This window comes from Crocodylus siamensis, chromosome 10 (assembly GCF_052110815.1).
Source record: "Crocodylus siamensis isolate JL-2025a chromosome 10, ASM5211081v1, whole genome shotgun sequence".
In the NCBI taxonomy this organism is placed as follows: domain Eukaryota; kingdom Metazoa; phylum Chordata; order Crocodylia; family Crocodylidae; genus Crocodylus; species Crocodylus siamensis.
Window position 1 is genome coordinate 49,754,923 of NC_143404.1, and position 21,828 is coordinate 49,776,750.

Genomic DNA, 21,828 nt, shown 5'->3' on the forward strand with positions numbered 1-21,828 from the left:
AGGGCTGATGAAAAGACACCAAAGTGGAATGTGGCAAAGGATGACTTGGTGATCAGAGTAACCCAGCAGGTTCTCAGACTTCAAGAAGAAAGAGAAGAGGGTAAGGGTAGAAGGAAGGAACAAAAAGTTCAAGAAATCTGTGCAATGAGGGTGAAACACAGTGACTCATGTTACTATGGATGCTTGCAGATGTGGAAAAAAAACAAAACGGCGCTTTATTTTAAACTTGGCAGGCTCCCACACTGAGCCCAGCATATACCCAAAAGAGGCACTGCATTAGTTGGACCCAGCTTTCCCAACATCTGCATAGATTGGGCACTTTAGTGGGGCTTTTACCCAATAGCTGATTGAACTGGGCTGAAGTGCCTGATCTATACAGATGCTGCAGAGCCAGGTCAAAATAACATGCTGCTGCTTTCAGTAAAGCACGTTTTTCCCCCACGTATGTCAGTGCCCTATGTTCCACAGGAGGAAAGCAGGTCTTTGTAGTTCCCTCCTTCCCAATGTTTTCAACAGAAAATGCTACTTTATGACATAAGTTTATAAAAACAACCAAGACAACAGACAAACCTCTAGCCACAGGTTAGCAGCACTACAGCAAATTCCTACTGCATGGGATGCTGCATGAGGATTCAAGATAATAAATGCCCCATGTGTTTACCTATCTAGATGAGGACTATCCAACTGGTAGCTGAGGGGCACAGGTGGCCCACGAGTGGTTAATATGCAACTCCCAGGCTTCCACCCAGACACCGCTGCCCCTATTGCTCTGGCTGCAGCAGAAGGTAGGGAGACTGGGATCTCCCTCCTTCAGTTTCTTTGCATGCCCCCATGCCATGGAGCACAATCGTGCAGACAGGGTGCGAGGGAAGCCAACAGGCCAGAGGACCCATATGGTGTGATGCAGCAGGGGAGTTCACAGTCAAGGAACTGAAAGTGAAATGGGGTGCCGTCCATGCTGCAGTGGTGTGGAGGAGGCGATGGAGGACAGCCTGCAGCCTTGAAAAAGTTGGCCTGATATAGGTGTATACTACCCATTCTGACTGAATCAGCAACATCAGTTAGGAGATCAATGTGCACTTCTGGCATATAGCAGCAATCATTATTAATTTGCAAGGGAATAAACATCTAACAGGAGGAACCAATGAGCTATTAACCCTAGGAAATGCCCTGTTATTGCCAACTCAGTACATTCCTCCTCCCAAAAGAGAGACATACTGGCATTTCTTACAGATTTCTGAACAAGCGACTCATACACTATTTAAAGCTGAGTAAGACCAGCTTCTTTTGTGCTTTCCAGCAGCATGAAAAATGAGGTGTATAAAGGAAACAACTGTTTAGAAGCAAGTGAAAAATGGAAGAGTTACTCTCAATAAAACTAAACTAAAAAACAAAACGAGCTTGTAACATTTCTGTGACTTATTTTTCTTTTTTCCCCCCTTTTTTTCTTTCTTTCTTTTTTAATGAGGCATTTGTAGCACCACCCATTGTTAAGGTTCCCTGACATTTTCTATTCAACAGGCCCTGTTCCTATTCAGTAGGCCTCAGGTCTCTGCCATTTTCCTTTCACTACAAAATTTCAGCCAAAAGAGTTAAGCTGTTTTCAACAATGCCACAGGTGAAAATAATGTTTTGCCCATGCAAAAAAAAAATTCTCACAACCTTTTTTTTGTTATATGCCTTCTTGCTGCTGCCTTTAGGAAAATGTGTCAAATTTGGCCAAGATACAAGGCAGCAAAGGGGAAGGGTGGGGAACAATCAGTCTATATGACCTCAACTAAAACCTTCTGAGATTCTGCACTTGCCAATTATACTCCATCTCAAGACCTTTTCTACAAGGCAGATGCAAACCGCATGGGGGCCGAGTACTGGAACTCAGAGGAGGGAGGCTGTCTCTTCTGTGCTCTCCATGACCCTGCTGTAGGTGCCTTGACCTCATGGAGGAGGAGGAGGAGGAGGAGGAAGTAACCCAAATTGAATGCAGAAGGGAAGAGAAGCCTGACAACATACATATACCTGGGACTGGAGGACATGGGGGAAGGGAGAGATGGAAATGGACGCTGGTTGCTGGGTTAGGAAAGACAGACTAAGTCTTGGGTGGATGGAAGGATCCATCAATTTTAAAGCCACAAAAAGACAACTAAGATCAGCCAGTGTGACCTCAAAGGAGACAAGGGACCAGTGGGCTAAAGGAGAAGATTGGGACTCTGAGAAGACACGTGTGATGAGAAACCAACGTGCAGGGGGAAAATGGGCATTGGCTGGGCAAAGGGGTGAGGGAAAGGATGAAGAAACAAAGGCAGAGCTACTCAACAGCTACTTTGCCTCAATCTTCACAAAAAAAATTAAGCTGCAGCCAGAAATCTAATAGCGATTATCTGGATAAGGAAGGGGGTAAGCTGAGGGAGGAGATAAAGACAGTCAGAGAGCTTTTGTTGGATCTGAATGAATTCAAGCCAGCAGGGCTGGAAGAGCTTCATCTCAGGAACTGCTAGAGGAAATCTTGGAGCCCTTAGCAATGATCTTCATGAAGTTGTGGGAGACGGGCAAGGTACCAGAGGGTACTGGAAAAGGCCAGCATCATGCATGTCTTTCAAAAAGGCAAGGACCACCACCAAGGGAACTACAGACTGGTTAGCCTCACTTCAATACCTGGAAAGTTACTGAAGCATATCCTAAAGAAGACCATTTGCAAGCATCTGGAGGAGAGGCTGATGGCAAGCAGCCAGCATGGATTTATGAAAAACAGATCATGTCAAACAAACCTGATCTCCTTCTTTGACAAAATAACTACTTGAAGGGAATACTGCGTCTATAGTTTACCTGGACTTCAGCAAGAGTTTACCTAGACTTCAGGAAGGCTTTTGACAAGGTCCCACATGACTTTCTCATACACAAGTAGGAGAAATGTGGGCTGGACAAAACCACTTTAAGGTGGAGAGAGAACTGACTCAATAGCTGCAAGCAAAGGGTAATTATTAACAGGAGGTTTTGAGAGGAGGCCCACAGAGGTCTGTCCTGGGCCCAATGTTGTTCGGCACATTTATTAACGATTTAGATGCTGGCATAAAAAGCTTCTTGAGCAAGTCCACAGACAACACAAAACTGGGAAGTACTGTGACTATGTTGGAAGATGCAAGTGCAATTTGGAAAGATCTCAACAGATTGGAAAAACTGGGCTGGAGCTAACAGGATGAAGTTCTAAGTGGAGAAATGCAAGGTGCTACACTTCAGGAGGAATAATCAAAAACACAAATACAAAATGGGTGACACCTAGCTGGATGGCAGCACTATGGAAAAGGACTGACTCAGTATGAGTCTGCAGTGTGAATGTCGTTTTGAGCTGTATGAATAGAAGCACTAGATGCAAGATAGGGGCGGTAACAGTGCCTTGCTACTTGGCACTGGTTAGGCCCCATCTGGAGTACTGTGTGCAGTTCTGGGCTCCACATTTTAAAAAGAAATGTGGAAAAGTTAGAGAGGGTCCAGAGGTGAGCAACAAAAATGATCAAGGGCCTGGAAAGCAAGTCATACAAGGAGAGGCTGAAGGAGTTAGGCATGTTCACCTTGCGGAAAAAGCCCTTCAGAGGGAACATGATAGCAGTCTTCAAATACCTGAAGGGCTGCCATAAAGAAGAAGGAAAGCACCTTTTCTCTCTTGCTGCAGAAAGGAGGATGCTGACCAATGGCTTGAAAGTTGCAGGAAAGTTCATTTAGACTGGATATCCAGAAAAACTTGTTCACTGTTAGAACTGTGAGGCAGTGGAATAGACTGCCTAGGGAAGCTGTGGACTCTCCATCACTGGTGGTGTTTAAGAGGTTGAACACCCACTGGTTGCGAATGATTTATGTTCTACCATAGGGATTTCCCATGCTTCTGGGCTTTGCTGCTTGCCCCCATGCCCCCTCCCCCATCATCACTTTTTTTCTGCTATACGTTTACAGTTGTTTTTAAGCCTTCTCAGAGGCATTGCATGTTGGCTACAGTCAAGGCCGGGGACTTCGACTGGGATGTGCCAGTGCTCCTGCTGGGAGCAAAGGCAGAAGTTCCTGGCTAGAGGAACTTGTCTGTCTGGCTCAGGGTCACACTGATCACCATATCTGGAGTTGGGAAGGAATTTTACCCCATGGTCAGATTGGTATGGGCTGTGGGGATTTCTGCTTTCCTCTGTAGTAGGGTGTATGGCCCTCTACCTGGGACCTCTGTATACTGACAACATTTTAGAGAGGCAGGACATTAGCTGCTGTGGCTCCCCTGCTTTACCTGTGGCAGGTTAAGGTGTTAGCTCAGTGTTGTGTCAGGGTTGATGGAAGTCTTATGCAGAGTTCAAATTATGGTTGTATAGCAGGGGCTGGAAAAATACAGCCTGGATTTAGCCTGCCAAATGATTTTATTCGGCTCGCGGGGGGGAGGGCGGGGCAGTAGCACTGGGTAGCAGAACCTGGGTGAGCTGTGCTCAGGCTGCAGCCTCTACTGGTGGGCGGCATGGGCAGTGGCCGCTGGGGACACTGGGCTTCTGCCCCTGCTACTGGGCTTCTGGGCAGCCCTGCCCACCTGCATGGTACTCTACGACAGAACATCTTGAAAGAGTGCCAAAGAAGTGAAACTGGAAGCCAGCAAGATCACAAAATGTATTATGTTGGAGAGAGAAGGGAGCCCAGTGATGGGGAGAGGGAGGAGAGAGAGATTGGATCAGGGAACAGGAGTGGGGTAACCAGGACTGATTGGACAAGAAGACTGGGAACATCGAGCTGGAAGTTCATTTGGAAAGGGGGGAACTGGAAACAACTGGGCAAGTAGATTATGGATATAAATAAAAACATTTGGGATAGGACAGAAGGGGTTAAGCTTGGCAGAAATAGCAAAAGTGTCTGCACCTATAGGAGCTGGCTGCACACACAAGCTTGGAATAAAATCCATGCCGTCTCAGCGGCACCCCATATGCTGCCAGTAAGCATCTGGGAAAACTAGCATCAAAATCTCACACCGAGGATGACAGCCTACTGTTGCTATTGTTTATTCCTTCAGCTCAAGAGTAAAGTGCTGCAGAGTCAGTTGAAAGGTTTCAACCTTGCTGATGACCCTTGCTTGATGTGGGCATCAATATGATGCCACATGATGGCATTGCTGTGCAGGCCGAAGGGGGAGTTTGCTTACAAATGATACCCAAAACATCGCAAACCTGAGCAATATTCTCTGAAAGTAAAGTCAACACCCCAAATAAGCTTGCCTGTGTAATCATAACTCAGATCCCCATGTGCCCATGTATTATGAGACTATCTTTAATTAGATTGTCATATGCTATTTTTACCATACGGTCTCAGCCTCATCCAGTACATAGGCTAAACCTGCTCTGCTTGGGCAATAAATTGGGATAGGGTCTTAAGAAAACCAGGATGGGATCACATAATTAAAGATTATGTCATAATACCAAGAGCTGGATTAAGGTCACACAGGCATCCTTATTTCTGGCACTTCCTCATGCAGTTTGCTTGACTTTGCAGCTCTAAAAATGTTCTTTTAAAGCAGCTGTTGAATGCATATAATTATTAATAAGCCAATGAAGCCAGGAGTAAATACCCCCTGTTCTAAGTTCTTAGAACCCAGAAGCGGTGGAAGTGGGGCAGCTCTGCCCTGCAAGGAAGGTCAGGATCCTAAGATCATGCACACTCCCAGAAATGCAGGTGAACTGGAGGGGACTGAGAATTACACTTCCCAAAATGGGAACTGAAATCAACTTCATGAATTTCACCTCAAAGGTAATGAAGTAGCATAGAACTGCCCTGTAAAGAGAAAAGCTTGTCCTTCATATCTTTGTGCTCTGACTTGTTATTTTATGTAGGGACAGTCAAATTACAACCCCAGTCCTTCAGGTAATCTAAAGGATCTTCCCATACTGTGCTAAGAACAAGAAACCAGCAGCAACTCATAGGATGGGAAAGGATAGCTCCCTCCCATTTCTCTCACTGGAGATCCTGCTGGATCAGCACAGCACTCAGCTACTCAGCAACTAAACAGGGAGCACAGATTGACAGATGCTTCTGGAATCCCTCCCTCAGCAGATAAATGATAACACAAGAGGTACAAACTTCCCCAGTGACTGACTCAACTGTAATTTTTCACTCCCAGTTGGAGCCATTAAGATGCCAGCATGATTAATCACCACCAAAGACCTCACTAATTGCCACAGTCCTCCAGGATCAGCTAGTGGATGCTGGTGCTAACTGAAGCTGTGCTTCTATGCTTGGGCTTCTTGGTTTTGGAGATGAGCACTAATGGAGTCATGGCCCCAAGTGCTGTCTGTCACTGTTACCAAACTAGAGCACTCAGAGATGTGGATTAATAGCTTTGGCACTGAAAACAAATCCAACAGGGATTTAAAATTGCCCACCAGCAAGTAGTGCAAGCCTCAACAGTCAGATGGCAGAACAGTAGTGGTCAGCAGAGAAGAAATCCAGTAGGGCTTGAGGAACTCACAACAGCAATGTGGAAGGCCCAGGCAGACTAAGTAAATACAATGGAAAAGAGAGGAGGAAAAATGTTGGCAGTGATGGCAGCAACATACCTAAAGAGGCTAAAATGGCTCCAACATGTCTAGCCCCCTGCCATCCGTGGGATTCATAACCTCTGGCAAATCTGCCTTCCTCCCTGGCATCTTTACTTCCTTTTACTTTGCACCCAGTTATTCCGGTATGAATCAGCTGCAGGGCCCCATTTGTGATCTGCAACAGTAGGAGCCACCTTTTTAGTGGGCATGCCACAAATTGCCTATACCCTGTACAGGAGGGATCGTGTAGATAAAAGGGACAGGGGTGTAGCTTTCTATGTTAAAGAAAACTACGTGTCCGTGCAAGCTGATATTGGCAACCAGGGTGGATGACTGGAGACCCTCTGGGTTAAAATCCATGGGGAACATGGCACAGGAGACAATGGTGGGAGGCTACTACAGACCTCACACCCAAAGTCCTGAGCTTGACCAGGAGTTTGCCCGGGAGCTGGCTGAGGCCACATGCTCCAGGACCATGGCTGTCACAGGTGACTTCAGCTACCCGGACTTCTCGTGGGAGGATCACTCAGCAAAATCTGAGCGGTCGCAAAGCTTCCTCTCGTGCGTGGATGACCTCTACCTGACTCAAGAAGTCTATGGGCCAACGAGAGGCAAAGTGCTGCTCGACCTGGTACTGGCTACTGGGGATGACCTAATAGGTGACCTAGTGATCGATGGGAAGCTGGGTGACAGTGACCACGAGCTGATCACCTTCACCATCTGCTGTAAAGCTGGCAAGTTGGTCAGCAACAGTGAAGTCCTTGACTTCAGGAAAGCCGACTTTGACAAGCTCAGGAGGCTTGTCAGTGAGGCCCTAAGGGACCATGACCCCAGGGAGAGGGGAGTTCAAGAAGAGTGGTTGCTCCTCAAGGGAGTGATCCTCAATGCACAAGCTAAGTCTATTCCATCTGGGAGGAAAGGCAGCAAGAGGGCACAGCAGCCCTCCAGCTCTCCAGGGACCTAGCAGACCTCTTGAGGCTAAAGAGAAAGGTCTACAAAAGACGGAAGACAGAATTCACCTCCAAGGAGGATTATTCTGCACCAGTCCAGTCCTGCAGGGAGCAAACCAGGAAAGCCAAGGCTGCAACTGAACTCCAACTAGCTTCGAGCATCAAGGACAATAAAAAGTCCTTTTTCAGATATGTGGGGAGCCGGAGGAAAAGCAAGTGCAACTTTGGATCCCTGCTGAAGCAGATGGGGCAACTGACAACTGATGCCTAAGAAAAAGCCAACCTATTAAATGGGTACTTTGCGTCAGTCTTTCATCAGTCCCATGGGACACCCATGCCCGCTACGGGACAGGGAGGTCCAGGTGAGGAAGATCCCCTGGCCTCCATCAATGCTGACCTCTTGAAGGAACATCTTGAGAAGCTGGATACCTTCAAGTCAGCTGGCCCTGACAATCTGCATCCCAGGGTACTCAAGGAGCTGGCGAGCGTCATAGCCCAGCCCCTGGCATGGATCTTTGAAAACTCCTGGCGCTCTGGTGTAGTGCCCGAAGACTGGAAGAAGGCCAATGAGGAAAGTGGATCTGGCTAACTATAGGCCCATCAGCCTGACATCTATCCCAGGGAAGATCTTAGAAAAGTTTATTAAAGAGGCCATCCTTGATGGACTGGCCAAAGCCAACATCCTAGGGATAGCCAGCATGGGTTTGTTGCGGGTAGGTCTTGCTTGACCAATCTCATTTCCTTCTATGACCAGGTGACCTGTCACCTGGACAACGGAGAAGAGATTGATGTCATATATCTCGACTTCAAAAAAGCCTTCAATCTGGTATCCCACGATCACCTCTTGGTGAAACTGGCCAATTGTGGCCTTGGGTCCACCATGATCCGCTGGCTGGGAAATTGGCTCCATGGTCAGACCAAGAGGGTAGTAATTGATGGCAGTCACTCATCATGGTGTCCTGTGACCAGTGGGGTCCCCCAAGTCTCTGTCCTTGGACCCATATTGTTCAACATCTTCATTAATGATGTGGACATTGGAGTCAGGAGTGGACTGACCAAGTTCGCCGATGACACCAAACTGTGGGGCAAAGCATCCACGCCAGAAGACAGGAGGGTGATCCAGGCTGACCTGGACAGGCTCAGTAAATGAGCAGACGAGAACCTGATGGTGTTTAACACTGAAAAATAAAAGGTTCTCCACCTTGGGAGGAAAATCCTGCAGCACCCTTATAGGCTCGGCAGTGCTACGCTGGCTAGTACTACGGAAGAAAGAGACTTGGGGGTCATCATTGACCACAAGTTGAACATGAGCCTGGAATGTGATGCTGCAGCTAGTAAAGCAGCCAAAATGCTGGCTTGCACCCATAGATGCTTCTCAAGCAAATCTCAGGATGTCCTTCTCCCCCTGTCTTGGCCTTGGTGAGGCTGCAGCTGGAGAACTGCATCCAGTTTTGCGGCCCACAATTCAAAAAGGATGTGGAGAAGCTTGAGAGAGTCCAGAGAAGAGCCACACACATGAGCAGAGGTCAGGAAAACAGACCTTATGATGACAGGCTGAGAGCTATGGGGCTCTTTAGCCTGAAAAAGTGCAGGCTCAGGGGTGATCTGATGGCTACCTATAAGTTTATCAGGGGTGACCACCAGGATCTGTGGGAACGTTTGTTCACCAGAGCGCCCCAAGGGATGACCGCTCAACCCCATCATAAACTACTACAAGACCGTTTCAGGCTGGACACAAGGAAGAATTTCTTTACTGTCCGAGCCCCCACGGTCTGGAACAGCCTGCCACTGGAGGTGGTTCAAGCACCTACACTGAAACCTTCAAGAGCAAATTGGATGTTTATCTTGCTGGGATCCTATGACCCCAGCTGACTTCCTGACCTTTGGGCAAGGGGCTGGACTCGATGATCTTCCAAGGTCCCTTCTAGCCCTAATGTCTATGAAATCTATGAAATTAGCCCCGTTTCTTCCCTGAATGTCACCCCAAATCCCTTTCCAGTGCTGGATCTGGAGCTCTGTTTTCTGCTCCTGTTCTGTGCTCCCTGCCTAATCTGCTGCCCTGCTGTCTACTTCCTGCCTTATCTGCCACTGTGCTGCTGGTCCCTTCCCCAGTTTGCTTTGTGCCATGCACAAAGGCTGCCTATGGCACTTGTGGCACGTGAGCCCCGGGCTGGTCACTCCTGGTCTACACATTCCTTCCAGTGTCTGGCCTCTAGATGCACTGGTGAACTCCAGAAGGTGCCCTGACATTGTATTGCATCCCCCACACCCACCAGAAAGAAAGAAAGAAGTCATTTTATGTGGGTCGCTGCTACCTGTCTTTGACCCAATGACTACACCTGTGTAGTAACAAATGGTTTGGTGTGTGTCCACCATTAAACCCCGCCCCCCTCCTGATTCAGACTGAACCAAAATGAAAACTACTTTCCTCAGTGAAAAGAAGAGCTGAAAAATGCATGTACCAAATCAAACAAAACGCTGTCTGATCCAAACCAATACATTCCAGTTCAATTTCTGGCACCTTTAATAAAAAAGAAATGAAATGCCAGGCTCAGGCACCGTTCACAAATCTAATGGAAAGAAGTTCCTCATCTATCCAAGATACTGCAGCTCAGAGCAATTCTTTTTTGTCAAAAAAAAGTGTTTGTGGTATCCAGCTCTATGGCTGATCCTGCATGGTGGCATACAATACTATTTCTCTGTGTTTTTTGCACCACCCATCTGGAATCACAAAGTGCTTTGCACATTTAATTAATAGTCAGTCATCATAATTAATAATCTTACCTGAGCGATAGGTATTATTCCCATTTTACTGAGGGGAAAACTGAGGTAAAAAGAAAGGCAGCAACTTCCTCAAAGTTATTGTCAGAGGCAGAGCCAAAACCAAAACCATGTCCTCTTCCACCCAAACGTCTTTCAGTTTGGCCAAGCCTTGGAACCAACATGCCTTGATTTTTGTACACTCTTTTACAGGTTGTTATAAAGGGTGCAAACTGCATATAGGAGAAAGTCAAATCTGTGCTTTTTATATATCATGCTGTGAACATTTCACATTTTTACTTCTAGCACTATGTGATGACTAACAGCAAAGCTGCCATATCACTACATTTCACTTTATTTTTGATAGCCGGTCTGCAGACTTCTTTCAAAAAGAAAAAAGATGCTGCCTAATGCAATAGGGATTGGTTCCCGGTGATTCTGGGATGAGGAAAGTATTTTGTGAAAAGCTGAACAAAGATGCTACAAAGATCTGAAGTGATGTAGTACAACAGGGAGCATGTTACCTGAAATCACAGTTCTCCTTCTTCTAGACATTAGCATGGCACTTAGTTAAAAAACAAACCAAAAAAAATTAACAGCTGTTCCTTATTTTTGCTGTTAGCCTTTAATCTGTATCTTTAGACTCTTCTACCTCATTATACCTGAACCATCAGTATTTCTCATTGAATGTCTGCTTTAAATGACCAGGAGTTTCCCCCTTTATAAATCTACAGTGTTTTCAATGCACCAGTGGCTAACTTCCATTCCCATAGTAAGCCTGTCTCTGTAATTCCAGGCTCTGAATACAAACTCAAAGTGAAGCACACGCACTGTTAGAAATTCTCTATATTTAAACATGAAAAGAACATTCAATTCGATGTGGGGCTCAGTGAAGATCTGTTGCCAGTAAACGTTAGCTTAAAGAAAAATAAATTATCAGAGGTAGCAGAAACTGTGGACAAGGATCCTGATCCTTTGAAGAACTCAGCACTTCCTATTCCACTGATGTTCACAAGAGCAAGGCATTTTGAAGACTTCAGGCTTAAGAGAAGCAAGAAAGATTATCTGGGTGATTTTGTGTACTACCTTTTCTCTGTAGGACATTAACTTACTGTAAGCCATGGCTGGTTTTATTGGTCTGCCAGCTTCCATACCGAGTATCCACAACCTTTCTTCTTCAATCAAGCAACTGTATTTACAGCAAAACTGGGCAGAATATTAAGACATGGTTTGAATAATCAGATAGGATAGTTCTACTTCTCATTCCTGTGCTCAGAACCAACTCTTTGGCAGTGTGAAATTCACCTGTACCAAGGAAAGTCAAGAAACTTGCTACAATGGTCAATGTCTGCACCAGATATTAGTGATCCGACAGTCATCTAACCACAGTTCAGCCCAAGTGTTGCCCCATCACTTCATGTTACTAACCTGTCCAACATTGAACGTCAGTGTGATGGCATAATAAAAGTTGGAATTGGCACTTCCTGCATAAATCCAGAGATGCCACAGAACCGGGAACAGAAGGGAGCAGACGATAAGCATGCAGGAAAGGATGAAGATGTTCCGGAGGACTGCAGGAAAAAAAAAAAAGAAAAAAAAAAAAAAAGAGGGTTAGAACAATGGAGTGGACATGCTAACGAGCTGCTGACCTCATGCTATCCAATGAGCCATCTCAGCATGTCTACAGCACCTTCCAGCAGTATAGAGGGTGCTTCTTGCTAGCACTCTGACCTTTCAAAATGATAAACACTTGCAATAATCCTCCTATTAAGTCCTATAATAAGCCAAGTGGCATTTTCCTTTAAAACCAATACTTTGTGCCCATATAATATTTGATGAATTCCCTCACTTGCAACTCCTGCCTCCACTTCCAGATTTTAAACAAGTGCTGCTCTGACAACAGGAAAAGCAGGGGTCCTCCAAGCAGCAGCTGGGGCATAGTCTGTCCAAAGCCCCCTTCATCTGTCCCTTTAAGAATCCACCCCAGATGATTCTCTGGTGTCCAACTGTTGCAGGGAACCTTCCAAAATCACCAAGTATCACAAAGGAAATGGAGGGGGAATATGGGAATTGACTGCTTTGAAACAGCTGGGCCTGGGTATTACAGCAAGGTCCTTCTGCCTCAGGTCCTTTCTTCTGACTAAAGCAGACTGTCAGGTATGCATCTCCCCTAGCCCACCTCCACCAAGCAGAACCAAGCAGCTTTGAGGAGAACCCTAATAGCAGCAGCAGGCCTCAGAGTCAGTTCAGACCTTTGCCAAACTTGTCACCTAAAGAAAAATGAAGATGGAGAGCGAGTGGTAGGAGAAAAAAGTGACATCATGTCTTTTAAGCAATTTCAGAATGCTGTATGAAAATGAGGCATCAAAATGGCAAACATCAGACTTCAGGATACCGCATGGGCAAAGTCTCTTGATAAACAAGTGTGCCTGGGCAAGTAAGAGTGTGGCCAGCATAAGGTACAGTCTGTTTTGGTGTGTGCTAGTTGGAGAAGAAATCGGACACCTCCCTGTCCAGAAGTGCTGCAACTGTTACAGATTTAAAAGCTAGAGGAGGCCTCCTTCCAGAAAGCCATTGTAGCTTTCCCTGTTAAAATGGTATTACAGCTCACCCAACACACTGGTTGCTGTGCTTGCCTACAGGAGAGCCGAAATTACTGAAAGCTGCCCAAAAGTCCTCCGATTACCCTGGAACCAAAGATGCTAATGATATTGTCCTGCCACAGTACAACCAATTCTTTCTTGTAATATGTTAAATACCATTTAATATGTTCGTTCCTTGTTTAATAAAACCAATAGGATGCTACAGGATGCAAAGCCTTGAAAGAAATTTATTCCTTCTATGATGCCATGCCAGTGTCTGCTTGGAACTACCAGATTACCTGGGGCGAACCTGGATGTCTCAAGAGTGACCCGAGAGATCAGGTCTAAACCACAGGGTTACTCGGTTGTATTATCAAAGCATTTTTGTCCTCATCAGAAGTTAATGTGAACCAGTAAGACAGCTACTCTCAAAGGAGGTAAAATGCCTCATGATTCTCTGGATAGTTCTACTACAAGGACCCAGTGAAAGGCCATTTTAAATATAAACTTGACTATAGGACAGCCTTTGTTCTTTCTCTTGTTTCATGGCTTTGGGTTAGCTCTAATTTTTAATGAATGGAAAATTGGAAGTGACTGAAAAGTCATTACAGGAAAGATGAGACCAGGGAGTGAGACCTTTAAACCAGAAGTTTGGCTTGGTTATCAGAAGCCAGTAGAAACCAAAGCTAGAGATGTCTACATATCCAGCTTTGCTTAGACCCCTTATATGTAACAGCTTATATCACTTAACTAAAAGTGGGACCATAACTAGATAGGAGATGGGCTGAGACAATCCAGAGTGCTGCTTGACAGGACTGGAGTGATTGCAGAAGTCACCCTCAAACCAGTCACTCCAGGAAGCGAGGCAAATCTTCCTGGAATGTCACACTGCCAGGCTTATTAAATTCCTGCTGACATGACACACTGCAGCTACAGTCATTCTGGCATGGTATGCCCTGCAATTTGAGTCCAGGAAGAACAGCAATAAGCTACCATGGCAATTAAACTAAGTCCGCTGCACAAGGGCTTGGAAGGCTTCTTTTGGTCTGGTCCAGCTAGAAGCAAGAACAAAGGCTCAATCCAGTTGGTATACATTCCTACCAGATTACTGTACACACAGCAAGATGCAGCTGTGAATGATGGGGTTAGAATGCCAGTGGAGGGCCAGGTGACCTGACTGTTTTAGGAATGGTGTCTAAATTAGCAGAGCCTTAAACTGGAATTAGATGCACCTGAGCCTCATTCAAAAGGTGGTTGAACTGTATGTCCATAAAACAAAACTACTTTGCTCTCAGGCACCCTTTGTGCAAGGATCTCAGGGGATTTTAACAAACAAGCAACTAATCCTCATATCACACTGTGGAGAGAAGCGAGGGAGAGTGATTTACAACTCATCTATTCCCCTTGCCCTCAAAGACACTTCATGATGCAACCTGCAATTCGACTTCCTTTCCATCCAGCTGACCAAACCAAAAAGACAGTGCTTCTTGAAGCATATAGTTGTATTCCAGAGGCAAAGTCACAGGGTTTCATTTGATGATGCAAGTTAATGCTTAAATGCCCCACCTTGGACATGCCAACCACCACCAAGTAGAGCAAGATTGCCCATGGGGCAGAACCGAACACACAGAACTTACATCTGTAGAGGTGGCTCCAGACTGGAAGGAAAGCCATGTACAGTGCTATGTCTCCCACAGTGGGGTAGGATTTGAAGATAGAAATGATGGCAATCTGAACAAACATGAAGAAGATGGGGTGTTCCCTAGAGGGGAAAGAAACAGACAGTCACTGGATGGTGGAGGCACTGAAAGAGCACCATTTGTGTCTCAAACCTGATGTAAACAAGTTGCAGGGACATGCTGACATTATCCAAGAAGAAGTCATGCAAGTTTTCACTTTATTGTTCTGGTGTCCCCAGCAAATCTCTCAGAGTGCTCAGCTGCATGTATCAAAATGTATTTGCATGCTATATGCACCACCATGTGGATACATACCAGGGCCGTGTGAAGCTTCGGTAGCTGATTTGATTCGGAGAAGATTCAGCCCAATTCGAGGACTGAATCTTTGAATCAAATCGGGAGACCAATTAAAAGCGCTGAATCAATTCGAAGCATCTGAATTGATTCGGAAAAGCTTTGGAAAAGTTTTGGCCGCTTCAGAGACTTGGCCATAGACTAAACAGGCAGCTGACACAGCTGTCTCCAGCTGGTAAGTCTGCTGGGGTTGGGGGAGGGGGGAGGGGAGTGGTGTGAGGGAGGGAGGGATTGGGGCTGGGACAAGCTGCCCAGCCAGGGTGGAGGTCATGCTACTGAGGAAGCAGGGTGGGGGATGTGGGTACAGCAGTGCTGGAAGCAGGGGCTCTGCCATTCTGCCGCTTGCCTAGCCGGGGCAGGCAGGATGCGGGCTCAACTCACTCTGGGCTGAAGGGAGCAAACAGCAGCAAGGCATAGCCCCTGTTCCCAGCAATGCCATGCCCGCATGCTGTATTTCTTGTGCTGGCTAACAAGCTGTGGCAGGGCAGAGCCCACGCTCCCACACTTTATTTTAAAGCTCCGCACTCACCGGCTGCAGGAGTGGTGATTGGGCCTGTGGGTGCTCATGGCAGAGCCCTCCTGTGAAGCACGGGGCAGTAGGGATCACCCTTCCCCCCAACCTGGCACCCACACAGCAGCTGCTCAGTGTGGCTTGGCAGGGTACTACGTGCTGTCAAGGAGCTGGGGCAGCTTCATGCATCAGCCAGAGCCTGGCACCACTCAGCCAAGTGAGGTGGAGCAATCCCTGCTGCCCTGCACCACAAGGCCTCAGAGGCCCCAACAGCCGTTGCTGCAGCCAGTGAGTGCGGGGCTTTTTTTTAAATTATTATTATTATTATTTTTTTAGGTGCTGGGACAAGGCTGGGGTTGGGCAGGACAGCCATGGGGGCTTCTCTTGCTGCTCCCCCCACCTGGGGAGAGGCAGGCACAGCTAAAAGGAGCTGCAGGAGAACCTGCATCCACCCAGCTGTGCCTGCCTCTCCCTGGCCAATCTAAATCAGCGTGCAATCTTCTGATGCTGATTCAGCTGAATTGATTCAGGACAGCGATCCGAATCTCCAAATTGAATTGCTGTCCTCTGAATCAGCCGAATCAAATCGAATACTTCCCTCTTCGCACAGGCCTAATACATGCATGCTGTATACATTTCCACAGGCAGCTCACTGTGTGTCCATTTCCTTCTGGAGCTGTTCAATGTTGTACTGATGAGAAGATCACTCAGTTCTGCTTTACTTTTGAAAGACTTTTGCCCCAAATCCCACTGCTTCATGCATTTACCCAGTTCTATACAAACACACACCTTACAGGAAGGGAAACATGAACAGGGATTTACTCTTATCCCACTGTAAATAAAAGCTAACCCACAGTAACTTATCCTTAATGGATGCCAGCAGTTACGACAGAGCTAGTGATGTAATATAAATCCCTGCCCCCCATGTATCCAATGGTACCTTGTTTGTGTACCCCAGACCCCAGGCACAAGAGTCCCCTCAAGTCCAGACAGGCACTGGACTGTGTTCATAGAGAATGGAAGAATTCCTTGAATCTTTACTTTACTTTTTCACAGAAGGACTTCAAAGCTTTTGGTGTTTTACCGTCAAACTCACATTAAGATCCACCTCAAAAAACAACTATCTAACCAGACCAACTTCCTTTTATGAGAAGGACCCCGATATACAAACAGCATTCCCAGGCAGCTGTGAATAAAAATTCCACTGCAGCTATTTTGGACAATAAGGAAGGAACCAGGATGCTGTAAAATAACCTGGAGAAGTCATGTTTACTATGGGAGTCTGTTGGGAAAGCTAGTCTTCAGGCCCAGCAGTGATGCTGACATCTTACACCCAGGAGATATAAAGGTGTTTCCTTATACTGAAACCACATGAGTGCCTGTCACCATATGGTACTTATAGCCTTTCAGACACATGGATAGGGAGAGCACAGCAAAGCTCCTCCAGAGGAGGAAGGGAACACTCACCTGCTACCTTCTCAGAAAACTGCCCATAAGGCAGTGAAACAGTCTGTAAAGCTCAAACAGAAGAGACAAGGATGATGCACTCTTGGGAGAGGAGGAGAATGGTGGGAAGTACAAGAAAGAGCTCTCAAGCCTACACAGGACTAAATCTCACACTTGAGCACCATTCTCTTGGAAGCAATGTCCTTATTCTTGTTTCTATAAGGGGAAATTTAGGCACTGGGAAGGAAAGCAAATTGCCTTTGGACATATAGTAGAATCAGAAATAATCCAAGGTCATGGCACCAAGTCCCTTGCTCTGATCACTGAAATCACTGCCCCCTGCAATATTATAGGTACTCCAATAATCTTCTGCATGAGAGTATTACATGAAGGGATATGCTCCACTATAAAAACTATTTCATTACAAAAAGTAGGAACAAGTAAACAAACACATACTGACCATACAGAGCTTTTAAACATTATGAGGTACTCTTCCAACACACCAGAAGTGTAGTACACACCCCCTTCCTGAAAGGAGAGTAAAGCAGCTCTGGGAAATGTGATGGAAGGACTGACACACCTATCTAATTTTGTTCTTCTTCACCCTCTCAGACCTGGATGTCTCATTCTGACTCACAGGGATCTCCCCTTGAACAGATAATGGCTGGTTAGGTTTTAAATCTTGAAGCCTTTTGGTGCAGCAAATATGTCAGGAAAAGAAAATCCAGTCCCCCAAATCCTCTATCATTCTCACTCCCACCACCAGAGACAGAATGTCAGCAAGCATACAGGCTGACAGTTCAGAGACAAAGGGACAGAAAATGAGCTCACTTACTTTAGCTTCACTGCCAAGGGAATGGTGTAGAAGAAGACATTGATCTGAAATACACACACGAAGAACAGACTGAAATGCTCAAACATTTCTGCAAAGAAGTACCAGAAAAGTCCAATATTGGGAGTCAAATCTGGAACGGAAAGGCTGAAAATTAAAAAGAAAAAAATCAAGGTAACTTTTTAAAGTGGTTGTTTTTTGACTTACTTGCTCCTTTCATTATTTAGTCATTCTGGGCACTTTTACACATGCTCCAACACGTTTTAATCAGAACATGTCAGAGCAGACTCAATTAAATGAGGAACTCTGTTTTCCTTCTCAAATTAAAATCCGAGTCCGCTGGAGTGCTCTAATCAGAATGCTCCAGCATTCCATGTATTCAGCGTCTCATATTTCAAAATGCTGGTGGGGTGCTTTAACTAAAGCTCGTTCAACAAACTTTAATTAAAATGACCCTGCTGCCATTTTGAAATGTGGGATGCTGAATACATGAGATGACAGGCACTCCCGAGAGCTGCTCTAATTAAAGTATCCACCTCATGCCCCCACCACATATATAGGTGCCCTGTGTGCTACTAGATGAAGGAGATGTGTCTTAGATGTGAAGGAAGAAACCATAAAGAGGGAAAAAAAGGAAATGGAATCACTCTTCTAAATATCTGCTTTGCCCAAAATAAAAACCATAACCATAGCAATTAGATTAGAATCTGCTTTTGTGTAGTACTTCCAGCCATACTTTAACCTTTTGGGGAAGCCAAGATTGCCCACTGCAGCAGTATACAACTCTAGACCATACCTGTAATTGGTCCAGAATATCTAACAGGCTACAAGTCATTCACTGAACCCCAGTGTTACACAAGATATTTATAGGCCATTATTGTCCATATTTTCTCAAGTGGCTCTAAGCTTTTCATAAACAACTCTTGAGGATTTATTTTTATATAGCCAGATATGATTACTTGCAGTTTTATTCCTGTGTAGTATGAGTGACACCTAGTGGTCAATTTAGCTACACCAAGACATACATTATCTGCAGCTGGGTTAAAACATTTTAACACCTTGCTAACTAAAAAAACATTTTTGCACCTTGCTAACTAAAACTTGGGAACTTGGGTTATGTGTATGCGTTGTTTTGGTTTAATTTCTGAGATTGCAATGAAGCTCTGTCTGTGCATAACCCACAGCACAGAGGTTGAACAGAGCCAAAAAGAAACTTAATAAATTATACTTACATGAACCCATAAACAGATGGGATAAAATCCCAGGAACTGAGAAGGAAGAATGAGAGGCAGATTATCACCACCAGACTGCACAGATACAACGCCGCGTATTGCATGGTGTAGATCCAGAAGCCTTTGCTTTTCAGTTTCACTGGTATGAACTGACGCTGGAAATGTAACAGAAATCAGGAGACACTGCATGTCAATTAGAAAGCCACACAAAAGGTTGAATGTCAAGATCTACCTTTTATGCTGACAAGTGAAAGCAACAAATACCGGCACCACTATGGTGGAAGGAGCTTTTTCACACACGGTCCTCATATGCCTGACCAATGAAATCATCACAGACACTGTCCAATATTTTCAAGACTGTGCCCAAAGGCCAGGCAGTTTTACATTCAACCACCATAAAACCAGCTGTCTGTGCCTGAAATGCCCTCATCACATGTGCAGTATCAGTAGCTATGCATCCTACTAGGCAAGCAGGCTTGAAAACATGAGCCGCCTCCTACAGAAACTCCACAAAACCCAGTGCTCTGAATTTGTGATGCTGCCTCTCCCTTTTGCACCAAGGGTTGCTCTGTCCATCCTGCTGCACAGTTCCAAAAGACAATACAGACAAGTAGCTGCAACTTGGAGAGGCTCCACCCTTCTGAACCGCAGCAAGCTTAAGACCAGAGAGCTTTTTGGACATTTCATGCCAATTTACACAGAAGCCTTGGACACAGCAGATTAGAAAATGCAAGAAAGTAGCCTTTTAATCCTATGCAGCGCTTCCCAAGGAAAGCAAGGGAGTTCATCTACAAATCCTGATAAGCAGAATGTATTTTGGCAGCTCCAAATCCTTTTAAAAGTTCCCTTATAAATCCAAAGGCAAATTATGCATTCATATATCATCCCTTGTCACCACAACTGCAAAACACTCTGCTTATGCATTGCTCCTGGCATGAAATTATTCAACTTGAGGGAGAGGCAGAGGGAGAGGGAGAGGGAGAGTTAGTTCATACTACTCTGGTGTAGTTAACAGCTGCCCAAGCTGAAGGAGAGTCTCCTTTCAGATTTAACAAGTAGCATCGATTACCTACATGTTCCATTACTGCAAAGATCTACAGCAGCGATGCAATTCCCAGGATGTTTTGGAGGAAAATGGAAGACATTTATATTTGATGGTTGGGGGAAGAAGGGTAAGCATAAAAGTGATACTTCTACATTTTCTTTTTTTGAATTGGAAATGTGCATCAGGAAACAGAAAAAACAAGATCCACTGTAGAAGTCATACATGGGGAGGCATGTCAGTGGAAATGTACAGAATGGCATCAGCTATCTGGAACCTGGGGAAGGATGTAACAGGGTAGTCCCTAGAAAGAGCCTGGTAAGATTTCTCCAGAAACTAATCATAAATCTCTTTTCCTTCACCAGCAAAGAGATGCCTCAGGTTCACTCCCCCCAAACTCCCCCCACACTTTGGAAGGAGGCTCTTGGTCTTCTGATGGGTTTGTCTATTTTCCAGCTCAGTGTTCATCTCCTGGGCCTTTGGGCTGCACTAATAATTAAGGATATCATCTTCTTCTAAAACCCTTGTGGAATCCAATCAACACTCTGGTAGCGGAGGTGGAGTGAGAGTGGAAGTGCAAAGCAGATGCTTTCAAGGGCCACAAGTACACTCCATTCAGCACTGGGAGACAGGTCGCATGTTATCTTTGCCAATAGCAGAGCATTTCTGAGCATGACTCAGATAAAAGGACCATTTAAAACTTATGCCAGCGATGCTGGGTCAGTGCAGAAGAAACTGCTGCTCCAAAATTCTCCCTCTGCTGGTCATCCATCACACACACATTTGTGTGTTTAGGCAGGCAGAACACCAAATTTGCAGACGTGTTTTCGTTTTCCTCTCTCCCTCCACGTGGCCCCTGGAACATATTAAACACCCATTGTCCTGGGAAAGGATGAAGCTTTTTTATCTTGAGAAACTGCCACTGAATTTTTTTCTTCACTGTTGGGCAGCAGCAAATGTTTTCATATAATGTATAAGAGGTTAGAGCCACCAGACTTGCTTTTTGAGAGTATTTACCTGTAGAAGATATAGAAGTGCTGGTGCAAACAAGGTGAGAGGATACAGTGACTGGTATGTCGCTAAGGCCAGAAATATAGCACTGAGGAAGGCACTACCTGTAGGAAACAAACATATTTCACTTAATGACTGCAACTCAGAGGGAAGGTCAGATTCAAACAGTCCTTCAGATATGACGCTACTGGTCAAATACAAAAGTTGGGCACAGTCCCTATGCACAGTATTCAGAGCACCAGGGTAAAAATAACTATTTCAGTCCATTTCATTCTACATTATGTTTTGCAAAGGAGAAGGGCTCTGACAACACCTAACTGCAAGAAAGAGCAATTTATGTAATTGGTTTAAAACCTTACCATCTACTTAGAGAAAGATTCATAAACCCTAAGTCTAGACAGAGAGAGAGAGAATATCAGTTGCTATTTAGGTAGATGAATGCATGTACCTGGGACATTTATGCATCGAGCAGCCATTATGTTAACACCGTGGCTAACAGAGTCTGTTTCTGTTGTCCCATTCCGCACACACCACTTAAGCCTCAAGTTTCAGTCCTCAGGTGAGACAGAGAAGTAGTAGACCTCCCACTTTTTCTCGTTCTTTTTACAGGTACAAAGACTAAATGGACAGAGAAGAATGGCCAAGCTTTTCAGTGTGACCTTTCATTTTTAATGCTTCCATTTTTGGCTGCTCAATTATTTGAGTGAAGTGCCAAGCACCCACAATTCCAATAAAAATGGGAGAGAAATGAAGCTCAAGTGATTCGAGCTGGACACTGAAAAAAGAAAAGCATACCAGATCACGGGCCCTTTTTGAACATTTAGTCTACGTAACTTGCTCAAGCTTAGTGACAGAGAAGATATTAGAGAGCAGTTTTGACT

General features: G+C 45.3%; 1 protein-coding gene across 3 annotated transcripts in view; it reads right to left on the reverse strand.

The window, feature by feature from the left end:
- The window catches only part of PIGU (phosphatidylinositol glycan anchor biosynthesis class U), a 47,930-nt gene that overhangs the window by 9,220 nt on the left and 16,882 nt on the right, over positions 1 to 21,828 (reverse strand). For all 3 annotated transcript variants that reach the window (XM_090064754.1, XM_090064755.1, XM_090064756.1), the window contains 5 exons: positions 20,954 to 21,051; positions 18,895 to 19,049; positions 17,666 to 17,809; positions 14,478 to 14,602; positions 11,687 to 11,829 (listed from right to left, as the gene is read on the reverse strand). In XM_090064754.1, coding sequence (XP_089920880.1) covers positions 11,687 to 11,829; positions 14,478 to 14,602; positions 17,666 to 17,809; positions 18,895 to 19,049; positions 20,954 to 21,051 — 665 coding nt within the window. The remainder of the gene's footprint in view (positions 1 to 11,686; positions 11,830 to 14,477; positions 14,603 to 17,665; positions 17,810 to 18,894; positions 19,050 to 20,953; positions 21,052 to 21,828) is intronic.